The sequence below is a fragment of the Bipolaris maydis genome (assembly GCF_028858645.1).
Source record: "Bipolaris maydis strain C4 unplaced genomic scaffold PSV08scaffold_3, whole genome shotgun sequence".
NCBI lineage: Eukaryota > Fungi > Ascomycota > Dothideomycetes > Pleosporales > Pleosporaceae > Bipolaris > Bipolaris maydis.
Window position 1 is genome coordinate 679,211 of NW_027093859.1, and position 15,624 is coordinate 694,834.

General features: G+C 51.7%; 6 protein-coding genes across 6 annotated transcripts; 2 read left to right on the forward strand and 4 right to left on the reverse strand.

Annotated features, from left to right (window-relative positions):
- Positions 1-397: 397 nt before the first annotated feature.
- PSV08DRAFT_385862 (uncharacterized protein) lies at positions 398-1,214 on the reverse strand (the record flags this gene model as incomplete). Its single annotated transcript, XM_066093454.1, has 2 exons — positions 398-1,040; positions 1,141-1,214. 2 exons carry the CDS (start codon positions 1,212-1,214, stop codon positions 398-400), a joined length of 717 nt encoding a protein of 238 aa, XP_065949550.1.
- A 754-nt stretch (positions 1,215-1,968) lies between these two features.
- On the reverse strand, positions 1,969-4,623 carry PSV08DRAFT_196659 (uncharacterized protein; the record flags this gene model as incomplete). Its single annotated transcript, XM_014221359.1, has 4 exons — positions 1,969-3,488; positions 3,538-3,678; positions 3,732-4,516; positions 4,564-4,623. 4 exons carry the CDS (start codon positions 4,621-4,623, stop codon positions 2,024-2,026), a joined length of 2,451 nt encoding a protein of 816 aa, XP_014076834.1. The 3' UTR covers positions 1,969-2,023.
- Positions 4,624-5,313: 690 nt separating this feature from the next.
- On the forward strand, positions 5,314-6,733 carry PSV08DRAFT_385865 (zinc knuckle-domain-containing protein). Its single transcript, XM_014221360.2, has one exon. The coding sequence runs from the start codon at positions 5,497-5,499 to the stop codon at positions 6,568-6,570; it is 1,074 nt and encodes a 357-aa protein (XP_014076835.1). The 5' UTR covers positions 5,314-5,496; the 3' UTR covers positions 6,571-6,733.
- Positions 6,734-6,742: 9 nt separating this feature from the next.
- Positions 6,743-10,808, reverse strand: PSV08DRAFT_407819 (succinate-semialdehyde dehydrogenase). The gene is made up of 7 exons (XM_014221362.2): positions 10,729-10,808; positions 10,589-10,676; positions 9,295-10,538; positions 9,117-9,235; positions 8,573-8,744; positions 7,805-8,508; positions 6,743-7,754 (listed from the first exon to the last, which is right to left on the reverse strand). Exons 1-7 carry the CDS (start codon positions 10,762-10,764, stop codon positions 7,103-7,105), a joined length of 3,015 nt encoding a protein of 1,004 aa, XP_014076837.2. The 5' UTR covers positions 10,765-10,808; the 3' UTR covers positions 6,743-7,102.
- Positions 10,809-11,160: 352 nt separating this feature from the next.
- PSV08DRAFT_399611 (uncharacterized protein) lies at positions 11,161-12,333 on the forward strand. Its single transcript, XM_066093581.1, has 3 exons — positions 11,161-11,458; positions 11,510-11,961; positions 12,014-12,333. The coding sequence occupies exons 1-3, from the start codon at positions 11,422-11,424 to the stop codon at positions 12,278-12,280; spliced, it is 756 nt and encodes a 251-aa protein (XP_065949551.1). The 5' UTR covers positions 11,161-11,421; the 3' UTR covers positions 12,281-12,333.
- PSV08DRAFT_368823 (uncharacterized protein) lies at positions 12,319-15,342 on the reverse strand (the record flags this gene model as incomplete). The annotated part of the gene is made up of 2 exons (XM_066093151.1): positions 12,319-13,684; positions 13,892-15,342. The coding sequence occupies 2 exons, from the start codon at positions 15,340-15,342 to the stop codon at positions 12,319-12,321; spliced, it is 2,817 nt and encodes a 938-aa protein (XP_065949552.1).
- Between the last annotated feature and the right edge of the window lie 282 nt (positions 15,343-15,624).

The window sequence follows — 15,624 nt, forward strand, 5'->3', positions numbered from 1 at the left end:
CTCGACATATCGTCACCCATTGATCCCACCCTCCTTCCCCTAGCCTCTCCTCAACTGTTGAGAAACAAGTGTAGTTCCTGACACAACCATACAGTAGTCTCCCCCTCTTCCCTCCTTTTTTTTCTTTCTTTCTTTTTCTTCCTTTCCCCCGAACAACCGCCATACCGAATCTTCCTCTGGCGGAACTGAAATAGCCGGACAACACCAAACCACCACAAAAAGTAGCCACTTTGAACGCGAAATATCAGCACAACAACAACGTTTAAATATATATGTATTATAATCAAAATAAAGCATTATACGAGTTAAATAGATGTCTAAGTTTTTAGAGAGTTAGACCTTATGTACAAAGGTATAGCTGCGTGTTGAGTTGATCAAGTGGTAAAACGCTAAGAAACTAGCCCTTTCGCTTGCCCGAGATGTCCAGCCATTTCGGTTCCGCGAGAGATGTTCCTCGCAACGCGGTTCGATCTGGCTTCCGTCGTTTCCGCGTCTTTTCTACCCAAGAATTCTTTTTAGCACATTGTCTCTTCCCCCCCCCCATTTCCCCTACTAAATCAACCCCTCGATCTCTCCATCCCCTCCTGGGCCCTACACTAACCCCGCACCCAAAACACTCGCATCCACTCTCTTCCTCCACTAGAAACGCTACTTCGTATTCCCTTGCAAATGCCCGTAACGCCTCGCTTATTACCCCCTCATCCTCCTCATCCCTAGCATTATCCCCGCTGCCCCAAGACGTAGCATTAGTCACACTACTAGTAGGAGTAGTAGGAGTAGGAGTAGTAGAAGAAGAAGAAGAAGAAGAAGAGCCAACCGTTCTAGTGCTGTTCCCATACAGCCACTCCACAAACGCCTCAAACGTGCACACCTCTACATTTTCAAATTTCAAAATGGGCCCGCCGCGGATGTTGGGCCGGGGCGCACGCGATAGTAGGCGCCGGATGAGAGGCGAGCACGCGGCGAGTTTTTGTTCGTGCACGGGGATGCGTATGGGTGGGGTGCTGATCATGCAGTTTACAATGTTGTAGCCTCTTTCCCTGTTTTTCTTACTATTAGCTTTCTTGATGTGGGTTTTCGTTGGAGAGCCGCGGGGGGGGGGGGGGGGGGGGGGGGGGGTGGAAAAAGGGAGACACGTACTCGGGGTCTGGACGGTGAAGATATATAACTGGCATGGCCAGGAGGCTTGTCTTTAGTTCGGTCGAGTCTGGCATTGTGGGGAATGGTAATGGTAAAAATCGCGTCTCTTCTCGCTCCAAAACCTCCCTCCGGGGACTGATTGTAATATGCGGCTAAAGCTGCAATAATGAAGGCGATAAGACTAGTAAAAAGAGGAGGGCTGAGAATAAGATTGTTATAGTTACAGGCATGGTGGTGCTGTTATTATTGCCCATCGTTCTTGTAGTAACTATCTGTCATCAACCATAGTTCAAGACACGGTAGTACCTGCCCGGCAAAACTCACCAGTCAGTAGCTGACCAGTGTCCAGTAGGAACAGCAGTGATAATATCCAAATCTTTGCTGACGGACCCGCGATCACTGTTCTGGTAAAGTACTCTGGTCACTGTCTTAACTTCTTGGTGGAGCAAACCATAGTTCGCCTACCTCCTCATCACCCAATAAGCACCCCTCCCCAAAACCCAACATCACAAATCCTCAACTCATCATTCCACATTATGCAACCATGTATTTCAATTTTGTTAAACTACACTAATTACCCCCGACACCGCACTGACCCTCCCAAAAAAGACTGCTTTTACCCGCACTCGCACAGTCCAAATACAAGAACCGAAATTTCATTTATTAAAAAACAACAACGCCCATGATCCTCGAAATGCACCCGCAGATCAGAACGACGAAAAACAATCACACAAAACGCCTCGTATCCCCTCTTTGCCCAACCTTGCCGTAACCCATTGTTAGAGGGAAAGATGCAAAAGCCAGGATAGTAGCACCGTCGCAATGCTGATGGTCATGTCATGAAATGTCAATTAGGGGTGTTGCGGTTATTGTTGAAAGAAGCCTACCCTCCTCGAGCGGGCATATTGGGTGCGTTGTTGGTCATTCCAGAAGACGGCACTCGCGTCATAGAAGGTAGGGCAAATGGTGGTGCTGGTGCGGGCGCAGGGGGCTTCGGAGGTAAGTGTGCGGGCGTGCCGTACTTGGCGATGCTGCTCTGTGAGCCCGGATCGCCAGGCTGCGATGCAATTCGATTCATGGTTGGAGCAGAGGCATTGCCCTGCATGCTTTGAGGCGATCCAAAGGATGGTGTGGAAGTAGCAGATGGACTGTGCCTAGGCATCTGGGCAGGCATAGAAGTCTGAGCAGACATTTGATATCCACCATAGCCATTCATCTGTGGCTGTGGCTGCATCATGTTGGGCTGCATTCCAAAAGGCATATTGCGTCCCCCAGGAACAAAGGCTTGTGTCTGTGGATTGAACTGTCCACGGTTGTAGCTTCCTGGAATAGGATGCTGATTACGGTTCGGCTTTCCATTGTATGCATTGGGAGCAAACTGGCCATACGGGTAGCCCTGCATGGAAGCTTGATGGGGTGCAGACATTGGGCGATTGCCTGGTCCATTTGGAGCACCATAGTTGTTCTGCGCCATCGGATATGACGGCTGCTGATTGTTTTGCGGCCATCCCGGATTCATAGGCATATGTTGAGGCTGCTGATAATTGTCTTGGTAGGACGCCATCTGTGGGTTAGCCATCTTTGGCGTCACTTGGGACGGTATGCCGGCGTTCTGAAACGAAGACATGCCCCGCTGGAAGTCTGCCGACAAGTCGTATCCATTCTGCCCTTGTCCGTAACCGGGATACATCATCATCGATCCATTCGAGGGCTGATACTGCTGTCCGTTCCACCCATATTGCTGCTGTGCTTCCGGGTTCATCATGCCAGGGTACGGGTTGCTGTACGTTGTTGAAGGAGAGGCCCCGGGGTTCATAGCTGCAAAGGGAGCGTTCTGTGTAGGCCCTGGGAAGCCGTTGTAATAGACAGCATTGTCTCCAGCGTACGCAGCAACGGGATACTGCTGTGGATAGTACACGTTGAATCGGGATCGAGCCTGAAAGTCATCGTCGTCATAGTTACGCTGCTTCTTGGGCTTTTTCTTTCCAGCAACGGAACTTGACCTCGAGACATCCTTTCCCTTTTCTTTGTCTTCTCCTGATCCGTTGGCTTCGGTAGCATCAGTTTCTTCGCTTTCAGCACTCCCGAAGATGCGTTGGCGAGCTTCACGATACCGCGCCTCACGCTCTTCTCGAGAAAGCGCAGTTTTGTCCTTGTGGGCTTCGCCATCGTTACTGCCCTCACTACCACCCATCTCAGACGTCGTTTTAGACGCATTCTGCGAGTTAGCTCCAGTGTTTGTTCCAGATTTACCGTCATCGCGTCGCATAATCTTGCGAGCAGGAAGCTCCACAGGAGGTGTATTAGTTCCTTTTGCAGGATCAACCATTTGCGACACAGGCGGCGGACTGTGATTAGTTAGCGTAATGTCCAACCAGGCATGCGAGTAACACGTACATTCTACAATATGGCGTGCGCGTAATCTTTACACCTGTCATGGTGGTATCAACGACGTGACCAAGTAGATAATAGTCTGCAAGACGATGGGCCAGCATTCTGTAGAAAGTGTTACAATTAGGCAAACACAACTCGTTTTCACTAAAGCCCGTTAGTTTACAATACACTGTAGCACACTGAGAAGATGAGCTTACCGAGAGTCTTTGATGAAATCAATAAAGTCCTGTTCGATCTTAACGACAAACAAACGATCGCGTGGAGAGCGTAGGGCCTCGAGTAGCTTCTCGTCTGGTATGGCAGGCATGTTGGGTGCGCCATTATGTGCAGATATGCCATTCACCAGAGGCTGAGACATGGACCCCGCGCCATTCAACGACTGATTTGGATCGTACAAAGTCTGGGGTCCGATAGGCATAGTTGGGAATCTTCCTGGGGGAACTCCTCGGTGAGGTTGAGGGTTCATCACAGCTATCTCTTGGAGTTGATCCCTGAAGGCGCGCGCAGCACCATGATCGGATCCCTGTCGGGAGTCTGCAATGACTGAATCTGGAGGAGATATGATGTCTTCCTCCTCGACCGCCCTTAGACTAGCACTGTCATCCGGTCGCAACGACTCCTTCTCATCCAATGCGAATGTCGTCGCAGAAGCCACACTCTTTCCATCGATACTGGGGGGTTTTCCCGATCCATCAGAAGAAGTGTCTTCTGTAGTAGATACCTTGGCAACCGCGGCAGACTGAGGTCTTTCCGCAGCTTCTGCTTTGTCAATTGGTGGCGCTCGCTGCGAAGTGACATTTTCAGCACTTTTGTTTGCATTGTTATTTTCTTGCTTCTCCGTAGCCACCTTTGGAGCATCCCCGTTTGCAGGAATAGTGCGTGTCTTCTGAGCAATGACAGGCACTCGCGGCGTCGCAACAGGTGGTCTCGCTTTGGGGGCAGAATCTTTCGACATCTGTGGCTTTATTGCGGAAGCCGCAACCTGACGGTGTTAACAAACATTGTGTTTTTCGCTGGCCGACAACGTACCTTGGCGAAGGAGAGCGGCCTAGGAGCCTGCTCGGTAGGAGCTGGGGTCGCAGACGCCATGTTCTTTTTGGCGGCGGTTGGTGTAATTAGCTCAAAGGAGCAGGAAATTGCAATCTCAGATGGCCTAGGTGCGGTGCGCCGTCTATGCTCGAACACAGCGAGCAAGGCGAGTCCGAGTTTGCGGGTTTTGGTGACAGCCGGGTCGTTTCAATGGTACTACAGACACCTGGGCCTCACGCCAGAAAAAAAAATCACCAAGCTCAACGCCGTTAACGGGTCGTCGTGGAAGTGAAATGAAGGTGGTGTTGACCGGAGCAATGGATGGAATTTTTTTCAGGAAACGAGGTGCTCAAGGAAAGTCGCGATAACTGGAGCCAGAAAGCTGGACATGTTGGTGTGCCGACATTCGGGGGAAGATGTGGGAATGGAGTGGTCGTCGACGACTGCGGTGAAGTAGCCTTGACGCCAGGCTTGCGATCCCAAGGGCAGCTTGGAGCGTCGGGCAAGCGACTACGCACCCGGAGACACGACGCAACAAGAAATGCGTGCGGCGGATCGAGTGGGCAGCTGGGTAGAGCGTCGGGTAGGGGGTGCGGCGACCAGGCTGGTATGCGGGGTGCAGGGCGAGGCGTGTGAAGGGCACAGAAGCGATGATGAAGCCGCAAGTGGGTGGGTGCGCTTAGTCATGCTCTCCACCGAATGTCCCGGTCAAAGCGCATCAGCGCCTTACCTATCGCGAACAAGGCTGGTCGCGTTCCCTTTGCTGGAAAGTGACAGAAAGAAGATTGAACTTGGCGACGTTTAATTGCTTCTTCGCCCGTCGCCGTGCTGACGCCTAAGGAGTCGCGTACTGTGCTGCCTTTGCCGGTCGTCTCCCCTTGGTAGTATACACAACAACGGAAACACCATAGCAGCCGCCCGACAAACTCGACCATGTTCCGTCGCCCAGGTGCTGGCCGTTCCAAGGCTTCAGCCGACACTCTCTGCCAGAAATGCTTGCAACGTGGACATTACAGCTACGAGTGTAAAGCCCCTGCCCAGGAGCGCCCTTACAAGTCGCGCCCATCCAGGACACAGCAACTGCTCAACCCCAAACTGAAGCCTAAACTCACCACCGAGGTACCAGAGGATCTAGTGCGGAAGAAAGGCATCGCCGACGAGATTCTGAAGAAAAAAGAAGACGAGCGCAAGCACGCACGCTCGCCCTCTACATCGTCTGTCGACTCCGTCTCCACCATATCTACCAACCGATCACGGTCACGATCCCGTTCACCACCACGCAGAAAATACCATGACGCAAGACGCCGAGACCACGACGACAAAGCCCTACGCAAACGAAGCAGACGATCAGTCTCAACCAACTCGCGCGCCTCACAAGACTCAGACAAGGGCGATAGAAATATCCGACGACGCATGAGCTCGTTCAGCCCCGACGAGCGCGGCCGCCGACGAACGAGATCACAGTCGAGATCCAGATCAGCACGTATGCAAACATCCCTTGAGACTGCTCGAGGCAGGATACCACACAGCATGGGCGGTAGCGTCCGGTCACGTAGCCGCAGTCGCAGCACTAGACGAGACAGAAAGCGGCCGGGCCGGCGGTACTCGGTTTCGCGGTCACGATCCGGGAGCGCGGATCCCATGGACACTTCGGATGAGCGACACCCCGCGCCCAACGGGGCCGCGCCAGGAGCCAGATGGGAAGCCTCGCCTCCTCCATCAGCGAAGCGCCCGTCTTCGCGTTCACGTTCGCCCTACCGCGATAGTCGCGATCGCAGCCCCAGTCCGTTTTCGAAGCGTAGAGCCCTGCGCCGGTCGCGAAGCCCGCGCGAGGCGAGGAACGGGGGGAGGAGACGTGTGAGTCCGAGTGGAATTGCGAGGAATAGGTTCGAGGGGTATCCTTCTGCACCTCCGGTGCAGGCAGCGCCTCCACCAGCTCCCAGGGAGCGCAGTCTGAGTCCATACAGCAAGCGGTTGGCTTTGACGAAAGCTATGCACAGTGGATAAACCGCCATCTCTGTATGCAGAAACTGCCAAAACCCTGCATTCCTAAAGCGAATACGTTCGAATTGCCCTAGCAGTTTTTTAACTTTCTGTAAATTTGGCGTGCGAAAGCACATTGCTATTCAGATTGTACGGTAGCAATTGTTTCTCGGTATCCAGAGGGGGGGGGGGGGGGGGTTTCCCTATGTGGGCTCGACATTGTTTCCATTCTTTTTCAGACACTACTATCTTATAGACTTGAGCATGTATACAGCTGTGTGTATGCCAATTTCAATTAAACTGTGCAGCCCGACGATGAGCTTTCCATGCCTTTGACCCCTTGATGATGAACAGACAGGAATGAAAATGTATTTCTTTTGGTATGCTGCCCACCCATCGCAATGGTTCAAGAAACAGATAGAGGATAAACGCTCAGGGCAAATGTGATGATGTATGCTACAAGCAATCTGCCTTGCCCTTGCCCGGCCACTTCATACTAAGATAGGATCCTTCACAACGATTCAGACTACGGCCAACAGTGATAGTAGGTATTACTCTAAGCACCACTGGCTACACCCCGTATATTGATTCCACCCGCGGAACGCTCAGCAGAACCACGAATATTGATGCCTTCTTGGCTGTGCGATCGTCCCTGTCCGCGAATACTCATGTCAGTATCGCGGGATATACGATCTGCAAGACCGCGACGAGGCCGTGCTGGCTCAGAAAAGTCGGTGACGTTGGGGTCACGGTAATCGTTCTTCAATCGTCCATATCCTCCTTCCGAGTCGTCGTCATCGTCGCGCGTGATTCTATCAGCGAGAGAACGCTTGTGCTGTGGGGCTACAGGTTGGCCATCCTTTGTCATGCGCGAGAGCAATGATGCACCGCTTCCTCGCTTCACATCAATTGCATTCGACCGGTGGTGATTGCCCATGGGCGAGGTGTCCACGAAGAAGGCGTCCTTTTGCCATCGGCCTCCGCCTGTAGTTCCTCCAGCACGATCGTAGTTTGCGCGGTCATGCGTCCATCGGTCAGCGCTAGCTTCACGCCGACGTCGGTTGTTGTGACCAGGGCTGCGGCTACGGTACCGGCTGCGGCCTGCGTGCGTTGCGTCCTCTGCGAATCCGAATCGACCGTCGCCTTCTTCGTCTGAGGCGGGGGAGGCACTGCGCCCTCGTAGACGACCAAAACGCGGTTCTTTGGGACTGGCTTCTGTTAGTATAGAGATTGATGCGCCAGATACTTGTAGAGATACCTTCTCGATCCTGGCCTGTAAGAGTCGACGTCTTTGCCTTGGTTGTCGCTTCGGAACCTGCCAGTAGATTGACGGTCTCCTCTGCCTCGACCGCGATTGTCGCGGGTGTCTCGTCCATTTCTCCGCGGGCCCCTTCGGTCAACACCCGAATCTCCCATGGACTCGTCTCCACTGTCTCTCCTCCTGCTGCGCTCACGGGACCCCATCTCTTCGTCTCCATAGTCTAAAAAGTCCTTCTTGGGTGGTTGCCTTCGTCGCGGCTCCCGCTGGCGATTTCCCGCAACATCTGGATTGCGCTGATAATAGTTGCTTCTCGTCGCCGCACCCCTTGGCTTCTGATCTCCAGCATTGGACTGTCTGACCGAAAGAATGCTGTTTGGCTTCTTCGAGTATGGCTTTGCCTTGCGAGGCGCCTGCAGAGAAAGGTTGCTGGTATCACCGGTATCGGGATGCGTGAGCAAGTTCAAGGCCAGCGCGGCATCTTCCTTTGTGTAGTATTCAAGGTTGACCGAGTTGTCGTTGACCCAGCGCAGTTGCTTGACGCGTGGTTCTGACTGGCAATGCTCCATGGCCCAGTACAATGGGTCGTTGGGGTCGAAGTCGCTCACGCCTTGGAGATTTATCGACTCGGGCCATGGCTCGTGAATCACAATGTCCTCCAGGTAAGCTGCAGGTATGCTGCCTTCGGTTTCTGCTATGTTGCTCTGCCACGAGAGAATCTTGTCAGATGATTGCGCCGTATGCATTACGACGTTCTGCTGAGCTCACCTGAGCAACTTGCTGTGGCTGTTGTTGCGCTACGGGTTCAACGTTCGGTCCAACATCAATTTCAATGTCGTAGGCGACATCTGTCATATCTGTGTCGTCCATGATGGCGGGAGTGTGCAGTGGGGCTCTGCGATTATGTGGGAATTGCGTAGGGCGGAGGTGTTGTTGGAGACTGGACAGCCAGCGACGTGACAAGCGCGCCGCAGTAAGCTCCAGAGGCGGGCACTAACACAATCACGTGAAGTATGCGGTGTGGGCGTGCGGTGTGTGCACGACAATGACCTGCAGTACCGCTTGATCAAAAGCGGTAACCAGTAAGCAGGCTTTGGCGCAGGTGGGTACATATATATATCAAGGCCATGGTCAAACGCGGAGAAAGCACGGGTCGGGGACGTGCCCACTACACGCTACGGAGAGACAACCACAGTTACGATCATTGTTTCTGGGAGCTAACTAGGGTCAAACACGAAGACGGTGCTCCAGACAGACATCTTGAAGCGTCGCACGATACTATGCTTGCGGTGGCTAATACTGCTCCTCCAACGTGAAGGTACCGGTCTTGGTGATGAGGTACTCGTTCACTGCGACATCCTTTCCGGACTCCTTACCATAACCGCTCTGTTTTATGCCACCAAATGGCGACTCTGCAGCAGATCCATTTCCCTATTATATTATTAGTGACCTATTTAGTTAACTTTGACGTTCAACAACATGCAACATACCGTGTTGAGTCCAATCATACCAGCCTCCAAGTTCTCAAACAGCCTCCATAACCGGTCAACGTTCTTCGTGAAGCAGTATGAGGCAAGGCCCATGCTGGTATCATTGGCAGCCTTTACCGCCTCGTCTTCCGTGTCGAACTTGATGAATGTACAGATTGGCGCAAAAGCCTCTTCTGTAGCAAGATCCATGTCAGGTGTGACACCAGAAATGACTGTGGGTTCGAAGAAGTAACCACCGTCCTTCTCAACCTTGTTGCCACCCGTGTGTATTTTAGCACCTTTATTCTTTGCATCTTCCACGAGAGCAAGCGCCTTTTCGATCCCTCGTGGTGTCGTTACCGGCCCCATTGTCGTCTTCTCGTCAGCACCATGGCCAACTACAAGCCTTTGAGTCTCGGCATTCCAACGCTGAAGGAACGCGTCGAAAATACCAGACTGCACGTAGATACGATTCGCGGTAATGCAAGCCTGTCCAGCATGACGGAATTTCAGGGCGAAGATTTGGCTCATAGCCTGCTCAATGTTTGCATCGTCAAAGATCAGGACAGGACAGTTGCCTCCCAGCTCCAATGTCACTTTCTTCAAGTTGTCTGCACATATCCTAGCAACGAGCTTTCCAACACGCGTCGAACCCGTGAAAGTGACCTTATTTACGAGTGGATGCCGACATAATGCTTCACTGAGTTCTGGGGTCTTATCGAGATCCGTGGTCAACACGTTTAGTGCTCCCTTGGGGAAACCAGCCTTCTGTGCAAGGTATGCCAATGTGAGCACTGTAATCGGTGTTTCTGGACTAGGCTTGACAATCATTGTGCATCCGGCAGCTAATGCAGCACCTGCTTTCCTCAAGATCATTGCAATGGGAAAGTTCCAAGGTACTAACGCGACAGACACACCGAGGGGTTGTTTGATGGTGAAGACACGTCGATTCGGGAGCGCAGGTGTAAAGACAGTTCCTTGGATGCGTTCAGCCTCTCCAGCGAACCACCACGTGAATCCTGTGGAATAATCAATCTCGCCATACGCCTCGGCTCTCGGTTTTCCGGTCTCGTATACAAGAATGGTTGCTATGTCTTCCCTGTTTTCCTTGATCAGAGCGTCCCACTTGAACAGCATCTGTGACCTTTGTCGAGGGCTGATATTCTTATATTTCTGGAAAGCGTCGTATGAGCTCTTAACAGCATTCTCAACATCAGATGCATCGTTTGTGGGACATTCGATCCATGGTTTTCCAGTTCCAGGGTCTTTCCTTGGTGTCAGTACATGGTCCTTGGGCATCAATCTAGTGACCTACCAACAACTTCGAATGTCTTGCCTGATTTTGCTTGCACCCAGTCACCATTCACAAAAGAGAGGTTGTGAAGAAGATCTGGATTATTCAGCTTTTGAATGTCAGTTCGAGCAGTCTATACCATGGTGACAGATCTTTCGGACCTTGAATGGCAGCTGATATTTGCTTTCCGAGCCCATTATTGCGTTGACTACAAGAAGTGCTTGCGAGTACTGAAGCCTCAAGGCTGTTCGCGCCGGAAGATACTTTTCAAAAATTGAGAACCACGACTCTGAATGTTTCAAGAATGATCCTAAGCAGAGGCCATATGAAGGTGTCGGTGAGTGTGTAAGAATGGCCGGTCCGGCGGGAAAGTGCATCAATGTTGTGACCGTCCCGGTCCCCGAGATGACCCGTCCAACTACAGGAACTGAACGAGTCACTGGCCTAATGCACCCGGCTATTCAAGGACCTCTAGTAAGCCAAGAGTATAGATCCAACTGAGACGTTCGGCGAGAACGGCGTCTGATTGGTCTGAACCACGGTGGTCCTCGAACGATACGTTAACTCTATGCGGGGCATCATCCTTACCCCTCATTCCTGCAACACCGTCGTTCCGAGTATTGGTCATCGGAACGTGATAACTAGTGGATATACGATGTCTAAGGCAGGATATGGGGTTTAAAACAAGTGAAAGAAGAGGGCGCGCTGTCCGTTCTTGCAATACAACTGCTCTGGTGTCCCATCTGCCTGGCACCTGACTCTTGAATCCGATACTTATCCGTTGTTGCTAATTGCGATTGATTCACGAGTTCCTCCCCATACTTCACCTCCAACAACCACTCTCAATCGTCACCATGGGCAGACTAGACGGCAAGGTTGCCCTTGTCACAGGTAAAAAAGACATCTCTATCACCTACTACTCTTACTAACACCACCTCTTAGGCGGCGGCTCCGGTTTCGGCGCCGGGATATCCAAAGGCATGGCCTCTGAAGGCGCCAAAGTTCTCGTCTGCGATATCAACGCTGCTGGCGGCCAAGAAACATGTTCTGCAAATCCCTCTTCGCTAGCCTTCCACCAAATGAACGTGACGAAGTCAGCCGACTGGAAAGCAAGTATAGCAGCCTGCATTGAGAAATTCGGGCGTTGCGACATACTCGTAAACAACGCGGGCTGGTCGTACACAAACAAGCCAACTTCGGACGTTACCGAAGAAGAATTCGACAGGGTTTTCGATGTCAATGTCAAGGGCGTGTATCTGGGATGCAATGCTTGGATTGACCAAGCGATTAAGCGAGGCGAAGGTGGTGTAATCATCAACATAGCGAGTGTGGGTGCTACAAGGCCAAGACCAGGTCTTGTATGGTACAATGCAAGTAAAGGCGCTATTTGGAATGTACCTTCTCATACTTCCTTTCTTCTCATGAATTCCTTTTGACATGCAGCAGGCAACAAAAGGTCTTGCGGCAGAATACGGTCCACATCAAATCCGTGTGGTATCCATCTGCCCCTTGGTCACTGGTACGGGCCTCTTCTCCGCTTTCACTGGTATGGAAGACACGCCGGAGAATAGGACAAAGTTCACATCCAACGTACCCATGGGACGCATCGGTGAGGTAGACGACGTGGTGAATGCGTGCATCTTCATGGCAAGCAAAGAAGCAGGTTTCATTACAGGAGTCAATCTCGAAGTAGACGGTGGACGATGTATCTAAACACCCGCCCACATTCCCTCAGAAATACAATCAAGCCATCACTCTCCATCCCCAAACGTCACATATTCTTCCATGTTCACATCTTCCGCTGCCTCCTCCTCCTCGTCGACGAACAACTCCTTCATCTCCCTCTGTCTCCTCTCCCGCTCCCAATTACGCGCCTTCGTCCCATCAATAATCGAATCAAGCACCACCGCACCCATCCTCTCCTCCTTCCTCATCTTAACCTGCCGATCTATCTCGACCCCCCAACCCTCCCACACCGCACCCCGTTCATTCTCCGTCATCGGCCCCATGCTCGTCCTCCATCTCTTCGTAACCTCCCTCTCCCTAACCTCTGCTGGCGCCGCAATCATAAACCCAAACGCCTGTTTCACCTTCTCATATGCCGCTCGATGCGCTACACCCGTTGGATAACTACCCACATCGCCTCCCGGTATGGGATACGACTCCAAAACTTTACACTTCCCATTTCGCACCCTTGCAGTAGCATTTTTCCATACACCCACCGGCAAGAAAATCGCTTTGTTCAGCACGATTTCGCCGCTTCCAGGACGTATGTAGCCGAGTAGGAATGCATCGGTTTCGGGGACGCCGCCGTCGCCGAGTTTAGCGCCGCCAGGGCCGAGCGCGTTGGCAGGGAAGACAATTTTCTGGAAATAGATTTGGATGGGGATTTCAGAGTGGGTGGTAGCGAAGGGGGAGGTTACAAGAAGTGAGGGGGCGAGGGTGGACATGGGGGTGGGTGCTGTGCGGTGGATGCTTGGTGAGAGGGGGTGAAGGAAAGAGAGAGGAGGGTAGGAGTGTACGTTTGCGGGTAGTTGCTGTCCGTTTGTTATAAATCTGCTGTTGGGATCGTTGAAGACTGGTTGGTTTGGAAGTGTAGATGATTCACTTGATTGTCCACGGTCGGGTGCGTAGTTGCCATGATCTTGATGTGCAAATGCGGGTGGTTGAAATGGATTTGGTAAGGTCGGAGCGACAGGATAAGAAGGCACATGATACGGTGCAGGTATATATGGTTGCTGGTTATAAGACTGATATTCTAATAAGAGATGTTGAGGCTGATGAGGTGCAGGTAGTCTGGGCTCATATCTAGGTGGGTATGAGACAATGTTGTCTAGAACGCCGAAACTATTAAAGCCATCTGGCTGGATCATCTCATCGAATATGGAAGATGAGAAAGAATGACGATATGTGCCTACACCAGGTGTTTGCATGGTGAAAGGATTGTATTCCCCAAAGCCCCCAGACAGCTGATGCTGAGGTCCAGTATTATAAGCTTGCAAAGGAGAAACGCCGATGTACGGAGTGAAATTTGCGGTGGGTAAAGGCATTGAGGCTGCCTGATGTGGCGTAGGAGTCGTGGGAGGCATGGACAATGGAGGTGGGAAACCGACGTGGCTATGTGCCTGCTGGTGAGCATCCGACTGTCCTGTAGGAGGAAAAAATGCTTGATTGGTTTGCACAGGAGGGTCGGGAGAGTGTAACGGCGGCAAGTTCAGTTGTGGAAGATTGGGAGGAGGCGATGGTGATGATCCAGAAGCCATGCGCAATCGGTCGCTTGCGTCGCCACTATCGTCATCATTATCAAAATCGCAGCTGTTGGACATGTTCTCATCCTCAGAAGCGCTTGTATGATACTCCTCTTCTTCACGGACAATGGTACGGCGTTGTGCTGGGCCTGTGGGAATGTCATCTAAATATCTGGATACCATCTCTCTATCCTTTGCTCGTTCGAAGAGCTCGCTTTTCATCATTCCCACCAGAGGCTGAGGGACTATGTTGATTTTGTGGTCAGTTTTGTTTGTGGCTTGCTGGATCTTGCGCAACATCTGTGCGGCCATATCCTGACGAGGAGGGTATGACGGCGTCACAGGAATCAGTGGAACGCCCGATGCTTCTTCAGACGTTGCATCGTTTGCAGCAACTTGAGCCTCAACAGCCAACCTGTCACTGATAGCAATTTCCCTCTGCTTCTTTGCATAATGTTCCTTCTCCTGAAAAACTTTCTGCGCCATTTGTGCGTCTCTCTCGTAGTTCCTTAGGCCCTCTCCCCCAGTTGAGGGAGTATCCTTGACACTTTCCTTCTGACATCGATTGTAGTCTCTGATCTGTTGGGGGGTGACTCCAGCTTCCATAAGCATGTAAAAGGCGCGTTGTCGTGACTTGAAGCAAGCAGCGTAGTACTTTGTGCGTTTTTGCGAATCTTGAGGAATGTTGATCAAAGGTGGCAGAGGTTCGTTCAGCTTTGGTGGTTGTATGCCAAAGTGCACTTCGCGGTATTGTAGACGTTCACTTGCTTCTGCTTTTCGTTCTAGTGCTGCTAGATCTGGTTTGTTTCGCATTTTCTTCGTAGGTGAGTTTTGGGTAAGTTCTTCTGTGTTGCTATGCGTCGGTGTCTTATCACCTGTTTCGTTCTTCGGATCTTTGCTCTCTTCAATTACTTGCTTTATCTTCTTCTTGATATCTTCTGGGACCATGAGTGGGTGGTGCTCAAAATCCCACAAACTCGGAATCTCTTCATGCAATGCCGCCTTCAGCGCCCTCCCATCTCCCTCGTAGTAATCGATCCATCGGTACAAGAATTCGATAAAGTTAGGCACCACAGCACTGTTCACCTGTATTATATCGACCAGGATCCTCAACATATCTTCCTCGTGCATCAATTCTGGGTCTAGGATGCGGGGTCGAACTGTGATTGGGGGCGCGCTCTGTCGCGATCGCTGCGCAGTGGGCAAATTTGGCTGTTCTTGGTCGAGACGAGGCTTCTTCAGGTAGTGTGGGTTGACGGAAAGTTGGCGAGCTGCAGTCTGATTCACCTTCCACTGCACGTACCAAGTCCATAGTTCTTTGCCCGCCTCCCTTGCCTTCCGTTCTGTAAAGTCTTGTAGGAGTGCGAGGAAGATGGCATGGTTTGTATCCATACTGTATACGACAGGGTTTTGCATGTATCTTTCGTATGGTACGAGCATGGGAAGTGGTTCGACATTACCAACGACGTCCTGTAGTCCAAGATAGCGATCGTCGAAGAGGTCGAGGACCTTGCCATGAGAGGCCATACTGTAGCAAAAGCGAGGCACCCGCTGCGAGATGAAGAATCTTGGATGCAAGGAAGGCGCGTTTGATGGGCGAGAGGTGCCGAGCGAGAGGTGACAGGTAGGTAGAGCGCGGTCTTGCGTTGCTACGCAAACGCAAGGGAACAATAGCAGTGAACGAAGCGGGGAAGGTGAGTGCGGAACTGAGAAGTGAGAATGGAGCCACAGGTAACCTCACATACAAGGCCTGCCTGCACGAATTTTTGAACATTGTAGTGATGTTTTTCATCAAACAAATCTATACCT